Here is a 12990-nt window from a genome sequence, read left to right on the forward strand (position 1 = left end):
GCCCCTAATTAGAAAATGTGTATTTTGGAAGGCACCTGGTTGGCTCAGTTGGTGGAGCATGTGACTCGATCATGAGGTTGTAAGTTTGAGGCCCATGCTGATTATAGTGATTACTTTAAAAAAAAAAAAAAAAAGAAAGAAAACTAAAAAGGAAAGAAAAGGAACATGTATTGTTGTTGTGCATTTAGGCATTTGAAAAATGTTACTTACCCAAATATAATGAATAGATTTTTCCTTAGAAACTTAGAGCATGTTTAATTGTCTTAATATTTATCCATTCACAAAGTCATTTATCTATGGAGTAATGATTTGTTGAATACCTCCTGTACACTTTTCACTTTTGAAAGCAGAAAAGTAAGAATTGATGCTCTCAACCTCACCATCTAAACAAAGTAGATGTAATAAGTAGGTACAGTGAGCTGATTCTCCATATCTAGGAGAATGCCATAGACCAACAGCTCTGTGGTCTGTTCTCTGGTATGCAGTGTTAGTAATTAACAATAATAATAGCTCACATTTATTGAGTGCTTACTTCATGCCAGATGTTATAATGGGCCCTTTTGCGTACAACTCCGTTGATCCTTAAGACAGCCTCCTGAGGTATCATTACCTGACCGTTCCCATTTTACCAATGAGGAAACTGAGCCTTAAAGAGTTTAGTATTTTGCTTATGACTATTCAGCTAGAAAATGGCAAATCTGGCAGCCCCAGTGGCTCTGCAGTTTAGAACCACCTCAGCCCAGGGTATGATCCTGGAGGCTCCAGGGATCGAGTCCCGCGTTGGGCTCCTTGCATGGAGCCTGCTTCTCCCTCTGCCTGTGCCTCTGCCTCTCTCTCTCCCTGTATCTCTCATGAATAAATAAATAAAATCTTAAAAAAAAAAAAAAAAAAAAAAAAAAAGGCAGATCTTTCTGACTACAGAATCTCTACTCTTATCCCAAAATTGCTTTGCCTTGGGCAAACACAGGTATTTGTACATTAATGTGTTGGATGAAGTTTTGTATTTTTTCTGTGATAATGGGTTCAGCTGTTAAAATGTTTTTGTTCAGTGTAATACTGCCCTGTGAAGGAAGTTGGCCCTGATGAAGACAAAGGCTTTTTGCTCAGTGAAACAACTTCCATTGTAAGAGGGCAGCTATAAATGATACTCTTTATTGGCTAGATTATTTAGGTGTATTAATTAGCAAGCTCATGATTCCATACTGGTTGGTTTCAAGTAAAGCTCAAGCAATAACAATTCAAGTCTTTTAAGTAAATTATAGAATCAATTTGGTACCTGTTTATAAAGGACTATTGTTTTATTCATTCACCAGGGGCGGCAAGAGAAAACATTTGATTCTCAGCACTCGAGAAGCTTCTAATGTAGCAGACAGGACATTTTCTCTGAAACTGCTCAAGTCAACATAGTGAAAGCTGAGAATGAGAAAAATGTATAGGAAGTCCCTAGGTAGAACAAAAGACTATTGATAACTCAGGTTTGGGGAAGTAATCTAAATAGGATGAGAATGGGGCTTAGAGACTTAGTTCTGGCACAAGTTTCTCCTTTATTCTCAGTTTCCTCATCTACTAAGTGCTAATACTAAAACCCAACATGCCTAGCTCATTGAATATTTGGTAAGAGAATCAGGAGCAAATACATTAGGAAAGTATATTATCATCTATAAATCATTAGAACAGAAAATACTGTATCATTGAGGGAAGTTAAAAGGAAGCTGTAATTAGAGAGTAACTAATATTTCCTTTTACATGCTATCTAGGAGAATGCCATTCTGCTGTCATTCAAGCAGTAGAAGACTTGGATTTGTCTAAAGTTCTGCCTTTAGGTCGTCAGCATGGTATCCTAAATAGCCTTGAAATAGTATTGAAGAACATTAGTCATCTGATCAGTGCATATTTACCAAAGATTTTGCAGATACTGCTATGCTTGACAGCAACTGCATCACACGTCCTCGACCAACGAGAAAAGGTGAGAGAGATTCATTGCAGTTGCTTTCTTCTTGGGCCAGTAAGAGTCTGCATTTCACTTGGAAAATTGGTTGGGAGCTGAATATCTCGCAGTCTTCACTGTTCTAAATATTTATGTGTAGTTGGAGAATGCAAATTATTGGTGACCCTTGAGCAACATGGGTTTAAACTGTGAGTCCACTTATAAATGGGATTTTTTCCCCAATAAACACAGCACAGTACCATAAGTATACATTCTCTTCCTAATTATTTTCTTAATAACCATTTCTCTAGTTGACTTTATTATAAAGTAAGAGTACAGTATGTAGTACATATAACATACAAAGTATGTGTTAACCATTTATGGTGTTAGTAAGGCTTCCAGGCAACAGTAAGCTATTAGTAGTTAAGTTTTGGAGGAATAAAAAGTTATGCATGGATTTTTTTACAGTGTAGGGGATTAGTGCCCCTGACCCCTGCATTGTTCAAGGGTCAGCTGTGTATCACTTGTATATTTTAAAGAGATTCAAATAATAGGATGTGAGTTAGTTCTGTACACATCTCAGAAGCTAAAGTCAGGGATAGTTGAGCTGATATTTCTTATTTTAATTTCAAGAGCTTAGAGGTATAGGATATCTTCCAGCTCTATCCAGAATGGTTGGAGAATGAACAAAATACTGTTAATAATATCATTCTTGTTATTTTGAGATAAGAGTTGCCCAGAGGTCTTTTAAAAGTAAATGCTTGCCTGGTATAAGTGCAACGTTTTGAATAAAGAAAGAGAAGCAGCAAGACCTGGCAGCCAGCTAATTGCCAGAGGCCTCACAAGTTAGTGCTCAGTAAATATTTTCTGAATTGCATTAAAGGCAATATATTTATATTCTGTTGGAAGAAGTATGTGGACATAAGTATACTCTCTGGAGAGCTTAGGGAAATTTAATGTCCTTATGGACTAAAGGCTTCTTAGTGGGACTTGAAGATCTAGACTCAGATTTTACTGTAAATTCTCAGTTAATGATAAATAGGCATAGTTTTAATTGGGATAAAATATTTTCATTTGATTTATGGATATGCCTGGTCAACTGCCTTTCAGATATGGTCATGATAACTGAAAATTGACAGCCAAAATTTTAGGCTGTTTTTTGGGCCACACACGGTTATAAATCTGCTTTAGTGGTAAATAATCTCTGATTACCATGCTCCAGGGATTTAGAATACATCTTCTGTTTTGTTAGACACCATTTTGTTTTCTTTATTCTTTCATTCATTCCTCCAACAAATATTAATTGAGCCCCTGTTATGTGACAGGCACTGTTCTAAGCACTGGAAATGGAATAGTGAAGAAAGCAAACAAAAATTCCTGTCCATTTATTCAATAAATATTATTTCACACCTCCTATCTACCAGACATCATTCTAGGTGGGGAATGAGACAGGTTTATATCCATTGACTGACCTGTGCCTGGACTCTTCCTTCTCACACTGATGCCTGAAACTCCCCGCAGGAATCTGGGGGACGTACAGGACTCTACCTCATCTGTTTACCATCTCAGGACTGACTGTCCTTTGCTGCCTGCTGTCTAGTAGCTGAAAATCATTGTCTCATGTATTCCCTTTAGTTTTTAGTTGCTTGAGAGGGAAGGCCAAATCTAGTCCCTGTTGATCCACCTTGAAGAGATATGGAGAAACCATGAGAGAGGAGCAGCCACAGTCCTCTGACTCACACAAGCTAGGAACAGCTCATGTTCTCAACAGCTAGAGCAGAATCCTCCTAATACCCAAGGCACCAGGAAGATTCCTAGGCAGGGGATTGCCTCAGTAGGGGAACCAGATTAGCTCTGGAGTAAAGGCTCCCCTGGCAACACCTTACAGAGCTGACAAAGATCAGACTTTTCCCAAGCAAATTAATTGCATCTGAGAACAAAACTCAAAAGCTTTCAGATGATGTAAATGAAAACAAAATTCACAATGTCTGACATCCAGTCAAGTTTTACCAGGCATGCTAAGAAGGATGAAAATTTTCCTCATACTGAGGAGAAAAATCAGCCAGCAGTGGCACAGATGATATAATTAGCCAAAAACTTAAAAAAGGTAGTATACTTGGAGTATACTCCATAGATTCACAAAAGTAAAGGAAAACATGAGCATGTTGAGGAGAGACATGAGGATGTGAAGAATTTAAAATAAAATGAGAGGATGTGATAGGAAATGACCAAACTGGGAATGGATGGTCAGTGTCGTGTCTGAGGAGGTGGTATTTGAACTCATGTATTTACCCAGCTATGGGAAGAACATTTCAAGCAGAGAAAAATGACTAGTGGTGCCAAGTTGTGGAGGTAGAACCGCTTTGGCACATTCTAAGAACAGAGGGCAAGATAGCTAGAGCACAAGGAGCGAGAAGAAGCCTATCAGATAAGGTCGAGAGGTAGGTGGGGCCTCATGGGCTTATGGGTTCCACATGGATTGACTCCAAAGTGTACTGGAAAACCTGAAAAGGTTTGAGGCCAGGATAAGGTCTCTCTGATGTTTTTAAAATTTCACTCTGATTACTCTGTGGGAAAGAGGCTCGGGGGGGCAGGCAACAGTGGAAACTGAAAAGAAGTTTTGGGAAATTCTTTCTCTCTGTTATTTAAGAGCTTCATGGCCACAGGAAGAACTCTGAGAATTTTCATTTTGTGCCAACTAGTGAGTGACAATGACTTTATCTATACATGGATATATTAAATCATGAAAGGTTAGAGATTTTATAAACCATGTAAGTTCTCTGACTTGTTGGTTAACTTAGAAGAAGTTACTCAGTAATGCAGCTTTACTCCTGAGTCAACAGTCAGTAACTCAAAAAGTCATTTATGCAATTTCATAGATCATTAGTTAGTGAGGTGCTAAACTTTTTGACAGTATGGAGCTTTAAAAAAAAATTATTGGACAAGTTCAAAGAATTCCTTGAGGTACCGTAATGAATTACTGTATAATAATACTGCTTAAGTAAGTTAAACTTTGTTGGTGGGTTTGAGCTAAGTTACACATTTACATTTTTTGTATCTTTTAGTTCCTCCAAGTCATGGACTGACACTGAAGTGTATATCACAGGGGTTGTTTTGGTTTTGCTTTCATTATTTTGGAACATTTAAACAATGGAATAACTCAGGCATATGGACTATTCCTCTGGAACTAGAGTCTACAATTGCTTCCTGGGCTTTTCTCAAGTTTACTGAAAATTATTGATTAAACTGGGCAGCTGGCACCATAGTAACAGATGTGGATCCTACACAGGGCAGTGGGAAGAGGGAGAAAGTGGGGGTGTCTGACTTGATATCATATTTTTACTAAGGTTAGTTTCTTAAACTTGTTCCAGGGGATCATGATACCATGTTTTTTTTCAAAAGCAGTAATAATTTTTATCTTTCAGTGAACATGACAGAGCTGATAATGAAAATCCTGCCCTAGAAATGAAGCAAAGCACAGTGATCTGCAGCTGTATCCCCTGGGGCTTGCCTGTTATCTCCTGTCTTTGTAACTTGCATAAAGAGATAATTAGCCAAAAGTAGATGGTAGAAGCCTGATGGGTACATGAAATATGATGATACCTGAGACCTTGCATGGCATATTAATAACATTTTTATTCCTTTTCACTTGCCTTTAAAATGTGTTATCCTAGATTCAGATACTTCCATTGATCAAAGTATCCAGTTTTCCTGACAGTATAACTTCCCTATTAATTTTTTCATGATATTATGGCCATAAAACTTGATGTTCATTATATTATTGTGTTGTCTTCATAAATTTCAGAGTGGTGTTTAGATTTTGGTGTAGATAATTAAGTCCCATGCAAAAATAAGTTGCCACTTATGTATCCAGAGCCCACAGTATATTAATCAAATGGAAAAACAATCAGAAGTTGCACCTTTCCCCATATATTTGGTTTTTACAACATTCCTTTAAGATCCACTAGAAATTCTACCTCTTTCATGAAGCTTTTCCTTTATTCAAATTTATAATTCCTCTCCTATTGGGTATCTTTGTCATTTTTAGTCTGTCACATAATTTAATACATTTTCCTTCAGTGAGATTTTAAGCTGAAGTCAGAACTATGGCTGTCATGCCATTGGGGTCATTGGTGGGGCCTGAGTAAATTATTCTACTCAGAGCCTGAACAAACTGGCCACATATTTATGATTTTGTAACTCATAGGGAAGGGGGGGTGCCACTAGAAGTAGTTATGTTATGAAAGAGGTTTGCTGTTAATTCAGACTCCCACCCACTCCATCCAGCCTTTGTGCCTCTAAACAGACAAATTTTGATTTTTTTCAAATTATATTTTTCTTTAAATTATATATTTTGAGATCTTCCCATGCCTTGATTCAGGCACCTCATTCTCTTATACTGTATGAAGTATTTAATATATAGAAAGGCCATAAATTCTTTTAACTAGTCTCCTAGACTAAATTACTAGAATAATTGAAAACTCCTAGCTTTAGAAAAAGTAAAAAATAATAATACAAGTTATGAAAACAAAAAAGAAAGTGACTTTCATTTGATATAAAGGTTTCGTTTTTCCCCCTAATCTAAAGCATTGTGATGTCAAAAACTAAAAAAAAAAAAATTTGTTTTATTTAGAATGTTCTGTTCATAGGAAGAAATCAGGATTTTATTTGAGACAATTAGTTGGATAAAGAAACACAACAATGGGGATCCCTGTGTGGCGCAGCGGTTTGGCGCCTGCCTTTGGCCCAGGGCGCGATCCTGGAGACCCGGGATCGAATCCCACATCAGGTTCCCGGTGCATGGAGCCTGCTTCTCCCTCTGCCTATGTCTCTACGCCTCTCTCTCTCTCTGTGACTATCATAAATAAATAAAAATTAAAAAAAAAAAGAAAGAAATATAACAATGTAGGACACAAGACAGCTGTTTGACTTGTGATCCCCCCTCCTCACAGACACTTTAACATGATAATGGAGCACATCTCACCATTTGATCTTTTTAAGTCTCTCCTTTCCCATTTTGTTCAATGAGAACAGCAATACTATAATGCTCAGTGGAATTTCCATGTGATTCAGAGCCAGAGTCACAGGACTTAATAATAGGATTTCCAGTTTGATTTTTAGTCATCTGAGCAATAGTGCCTCTTTAAGGAATCAAAGATAAAAAATGAAATACCTTTTTTTTTTTTTAAGGGAAGATCTTTGTTTTACAGATACAACTCAGGTTTATTAACCCACTGAAAAATTTAAGACGTCTTGGAATCAAAATGGTAACTGACATCTTTTTGGATTGGGAGTCTTACCAATTCAAAACAGAAGAAATTGATGCTGTCTTTCACGGCGCAGTTTGGCCCCAGGTGAGCTTTGTTACTACACTCTGCATGGATACCTTCTGCTTCTTCCTTTATTATTGTGTTATTTAACCAGGGCAGTCCACACCCAGACACTAGTGCCTGTCCTGGTCTTTTCTTTTACGGCGAGTCTTTCTTTGCTTCTGGAAGTTTTAGAACTGTTTTCTTGCCTCCACTGTCACCTAAAGCTCAAGAGCTGGTTTCTGTAATACCATGACATTTATACTTAAGGTCAATTTGAATATGGTTGTGTCTCTTAAGCAAATGGAATGTAACTGTTGTAGCACCTCAATGATGTGTCTCTGGATTTTGAGAAGATAAAATACAGATATTCTTGTTACATATTTCCTTGTTTGTAACCATTTTGTGATGAAACTATAGCTAAAAAGAGTTTAGAGGAGACTTGATTTTAGGAATTCTAGCTGCTTTAGCTCTGTCATTTTTAACCAGTTGAAACCTATAGTACCTCCTTCCTTTTAAATGTCTAGCACTTCTTGCTCATCTTTGCTGTTTTTCCCCTGTAGATATTATTTTGGATTCCTTTATTTTTTTTTTCCTTTAAATGTTAATCTCTGCCCCTTGGCTCTTTATCCTCTGGTGTGGTTTCTTTTTTTTCTTTCTTTCCTTAGATTTTATTTATTTATTTAGAGAGAGAGGCAGAGACACAAGCAGAGAGAGAAGCAGGGTCCTCGCAGGGAGCCCATTGCGGGACTCGATCCTCAGACTGGGATCATGCCCTGAGCTGAAGGTAGACGCTCAACTGCTGAGCCACCCAGGCGTCCCCTCTGGTGTGGTTTCTATACTGGTCATGCTTTTCAGTTGTATTTTCCCAACAATTCTGTATATGTTTTTATTTTGTATTCTGTTTTTAATTTTGTCTTAGATCAGAAGGCTTGGATCTGAGAGTCAGTATTTTCCTACTCCTCTGCTGAAACTAATTAGTATCTGGAGCAGAAATGCAAGGTATGACCGTTTTTCTCCCACCTTTGAAAAGGACAGTGTTTTAAAGGACTTTAAAGGACTAGGTTTGACCAAAATGAGTCAAGGTTACTAATAATGTAATTTGTGGTGATATACCACAGATGCAGTTAAAGAGAATAAGGCAGCTGAATTTCAAAATATGCAGTTTAAAGAAAAATACAAGTTGCCAAACAATGTAATCCAAGAAACATACCTGTGCATGCATATAAATATAAAATGAAGTAGAAAATGTCTAGAAGAATACGTGAGAAACTACTAATGTTAAGTGTGGAGGTTTGGGTACCCCAGAGCAGGGAAGAGGTACTTTTTATGATATATCTTTTGGGTGTTCATTTATAATTTTAAAAAACAGAAAATATAGGTAAAATAACATTTTACAACTTAAGTTAAAGATTGTAGGGTATATATTATAGCAAAACTTACACATTTTTACTAGTTTTACAGTTTCATTAAAAATCAAAAGTATTGGAATTGATACGGATGTTCTTCTAATGTGTAGTAATTGTTTCAGTAGTTTGATTTGGCCCAGAAAAGGGAAAAACAGAACGTAAAACATGGCAGATACAGGTTCCCATTGCTCTCTGAAAGTAGAGCATTCCTATGAGACCTTTCATAAGCTGAAATGGCATCAAACAAAGAGGTAATTACTACTAATTTAAATGGAAGAATGTTTTAGTGTTCCTAGATCCAAAAAATTACTTCTCTTAAGCTTTTCCAATACCTTAGGTCACATCTTGCTAAGGGATGCACAAAATAAATCGAGATAAAGCACAGATGCTCCCAGACACAGTTCACAGCTCTGGTGGCTGAATGCAGACACGCTGAGTGTAGTTTCTAGGGAAGGAACCTGACAGGGGCCACTGTCACTGCTCAAGAGGTGCATGCTGTCCCTGTAACGGCTTGCTGCAAAACGAATGGTGAAGTCTGTTTTAGCTTACCACCTTCTTTCATAAAAGCAAAGTGGTTATAACATGAATTTTTGAAAAGCCAGGGATACCTGTATTTATGCCAGCATATAAATATTACTATTTTTTGGAACCTTGCTTAAAAATAAAAATTGATTTGTAATTGGCATTCTATGTCTTTTTCCCAGTTACCACTTAAAATCAGAAAATTTTCACAGGCCATTTAGATTTCCTAGATGTCTCCTGTTCTTATGAAACTACATCCAAATATATAGAGAGCTTTCGTGGTCATAAGTCAACATCCTTTTGAGGACATTATGAGCTGTTCACAGGACCTTCCTCCATAGATGGTTCAGAGATGCTTGTATCACAGACCTAATGCACATTTCCTGAAGAGTGTAGAAACATATGTTGTTTATCTCAGTGATGGAAACAGACTTAAGTTTGCCCTCATCTGTCTTGAAGAATGAAAGGTAGAATTAAAAAAAAAATTACTGTTGATTCAGTAAATTCCAACATTTTAATATCTTGGGCATCACTTTTTACAAAATTGGTATCATACTATATAACCAGCTTTTGATTTTATTTTTTATGTACCTTTATATCATGAACATTTCCCCACGTCATTAAATAGTCCTCAGAAACAAACCAAAGACCTTGACATCATCTTCCTCAGGAAAACCTGTTTAAAATATTTTTACTAGTAGTAAGGACTCTCTTATTTCCCAACTTGAGAAAGTAGTTTCCTATCTTGTCTTGTAACTGGACATTTATAAGCAGCACTTCATAGGCATGCTTGAGGAATGTTTTATAGTTGTATAATTTGTATGCAAATGACCCATGAAGGACATTTCATCCAAGAAGACTTGGCAGTAGTAACTCCCTTTTATATTAGTTGGATCGTTTGTTACTTAGGGTACAGACCTTCATCACTGGATGCTACCTCATCATATGTTCTGCAGTTTCTCTCTCATTATGGGTCAGAGAAAAATAGAAGTCACAGAGCAATAGAGGAGGTATGCTGCAGAACTTTTTAAAAATTTTTCTGTATGTGAAAAAATGTTTTCATACGTGAAAGAAATCTTTGGATGGATTGACTTTCTTTGAAATCTCCAACAGCTGATGTGCATATATTGTTGTGTGTGGGAGAATTGAAGAAAGAATATTTCAGAACCCCTTCATTGAAATGTGATTCTTAAGTTAAAAAAAAAAATCCATTTTGAAGGATGGTTACAGTTTACATAGTGCCAGACATTTAAGCAGGTTTTCATCTACAGAGAAGTTGAGCATTTTACCTTGTATTTGGACAGATGCAAGTAGAGCTGAACTATAGCCAGTATCTTCAAGCTTATAACTAAGGTTAAATTGTCTCAGAAGTGAAGCGAACTCAGGACAACAAAAACTTGCTCCCTAACTAGAGTGATTATATAATCCCAACTGTATGCCTGAGGGCGAAAAGAGATGCTATAAATAATTAAGCCAGAACAACCAGCATAGACCAGGAGTGTCCCTGGCCACTAATAGCTGCTCTGGTTCTGACTGCCATGGCCTCCATGAGGCTCCATCTCTCCTTCCTCTGAGCTTTCCACCCCTGGAAGGGCCTATGATCACATGCCACCATTAGTACACTCATCTCTTAATAGCTGACCTACCTAAAGCTGCCTGAGGGCAGAGACTGTTCAATATTTATTACCGCATCTCCCTCCACAGGGGATTTTGTGCCCCTCTTAATCCGTGGTTAGTCAATATTCATTACATTTTTTTTTTTAAGATTTTATTTATTCATGAGAGACACATAGAGAGGCGCAGAGACACAAGCAGAGGGAGAAGCAGGCTCCATGCAGGGAGCCTGATGTGGGACTCAATCCCAGGACTCCAAGATCACACACACCCTGGGCTGAAGGCGGCGCTATACCGCTGAGCCACCTGGGCTGCCCGGTATTCATTACGTTTTGAAAGAGTGACTGAAATTTCTGACAGCGCCGTACACGGAGCATGTCTAGTGTACCTTGGCATCTGGTTATACTGCTGTTTAGTAAACACAGTACGGTCACTTAGAAGTTGCATTGAGTTTAAATGGGTTCTTGCTAGGACCTTGGCAGCAATCAAAGCAGTCCTCTCACCTTTTGTTCTTGAAAAAATGTTAAGACAGTGTACTGCATACTGTTAAGAGAACAGTCTCCAACGCCACACAAACCTAGCTTCAAATCCTAGCACCACTGCAGGTTGTTTGACAAATTTGGCCTCTCTGAGCCTCAGTTTCACCATCTGTAGAATAGAAATAATAGCAGTACCTACCTTACTGATAATAGAGATGATAACATGTAAAGGACCCTGCTTGGTTCCTGCGCACGCTCTGCGTAATACCTGTTGGACAAAGATGTATGAATACAACCACCTAGAATTTTTCCTCAGTTTGTTACTACTAAGTATATTATAAGTGCTTGAGCTCTTTTTCCAACAGTGATAAATTGGTGAAGCCATACTCTGAGTCTTTTTGGTTTTACCTTCCTGTTGATTGTTAAGAGGACTACATCCTTAACGTAAAACAATTGCTGGTTTTCCACTGGTGGAAAGCCTTTGTGCTCTTTACCCTGTTGGTGTGTGTTTCCTCTGGGTAGGATGCTCCTATCATTTATGTGAGTCTTTCATCTTTGATAATTGGGGATGGATTCACCCACCTCTCCCAAAAAATGATCCTGATCTCTGAATGTTGCATATCCTGATACAGCAAATGTTTCTTTGGTCTGTACTCCTGATTCTCATGTTTGAAGCACTGGTTTTTATGTGAGTGTATGAACATTCATGTTCTAGAAGGCTTATTTATAAATAAAAAAAAAAAATAGCCTGTCTTCAATACATTTCTTTTAGAAAAGGCTTAGATTTTGGAGTTAGACTGTGGCTCACATCTCAGCTTTACTACTTCTAGCTCAGTGGCTTTAGACAAGTCTCAGGTTTTTATCTGTAATGTGGGTACAGTGTTACCACATTATAGAGATGTTATGACGATTAAATGAGAGATATACATAAAGTGCCTAAATACTGTAATGTTCGTGAGGTGCCTAAAATTATCCATCCAATTTTAGATTTTAAAGTAATTTCCCTTTTGAATAATCTTATTAGTGTTCATATATATATATATATATATATATATAAACTCAATATGAAAATTCATATGGAATATGTTTTCAGAAATAAATGTACTGAGAAATAAGATGACAATTTCAATGTTTTTCTTTGCAGATACTTCCCTTTCCTGGCTAAACAGAAACCTGGGTACCCAGAGTATGATATCCTAACCAACGTTTTTGCAATTCTCTCAGCAAAGAATCTCTCTGAAGCCACAGCCTCTATGGTGATGGATATAGCCGATGACCTTCTTAACCTTCCAGATTTTGAACCCACAGAAACACTTTTGAGCTTGCCAGTAACTGGATGCGTATACACAGAAAGTGCAGATGGTATGTGTGCTGTACAAAGCAAATGAGTCCTAGGTTTTTGAAGTAGCGTTTGTGCCCTCAGAAAGGAAAAAGTCCACACAATTTGACTCTCTTAATTACTTATATTTTCAAAAGAGTTTCTTTTGATAATAGGAATTAATGCCAATTTATATAAACTGAATTTTCTTTGCAGTAGTAGAAATTTAGATTACTTATGCTCCAGAACACTCAACTATCCATCAGGAAATTATTAAAGGACTTCCACTGCCGTGTCTCTGAATTCTTCCTGTCATATTATCCTAACAGTTCTTTTACTACTACCAAAAATGGTTTAAATAAAACCTCAGGGATCTCTTACATAATTTTTAATTTAGCTAATAATACATCTA

General features: G+C 37.3%; 1 protein-coding gene and 1 long non-coding RNA gene across 2 annotated transcripts in view; one reads left to right on the top strand and one right to left on the bottom strand.

Annotated features, from left to right (window-relative positions):
• LOC144282425 (uncharacterized) overlaps positions 1-12260 on the bottom strand; it is a 31697-nt gene extending 19437 nt beyond the window's left edge. The window contains exon 1 of the long non-coding RNA XR_013350861.1: positions 11460-12260. This is a non-coding gene — a long non-coding RNA (uncharacterized LOC144282425). The remainder of the gene's footprint in view (positions 1-11459) is intronic.
• UTP20 (UTP20 small subunit processome component) overlaps positions 1-12990 on the top strand; it is a 95575-nt gene that overhangs the window by 47116 nt on the left and 35469 nt on the right. The window contains exons 27-30 of the mRNA XM_077846044.1: positions 1758-1966; positions 7138-7281; positions 8159-8238; positions 12405-12622. Coding sequence (XP_077702170.1) covers positions 1758-1966; positions 7138-7281; positions 8159-8238; positions 12405-12622 — 651 coding nt within the window. The remainder of the gene's footprint in view (positions 1-1757; positions 1967-7137; positions 7282-8158; positions 8239-12404; positions 12623-12990) is intronic.

Source organism: Canis aureus, chromosome 13 (assembly GCF_053574225.1).
Source record: "Canis aureus isolate CA01 chromosome 13, VMU_Caureus_v.1.0, whole genome shotgun sequence".
NCBI lineage: Eukaryota > Metazoa > Chordata > Mammalia > Carnivora > Canidae > Canis > Canis aureus.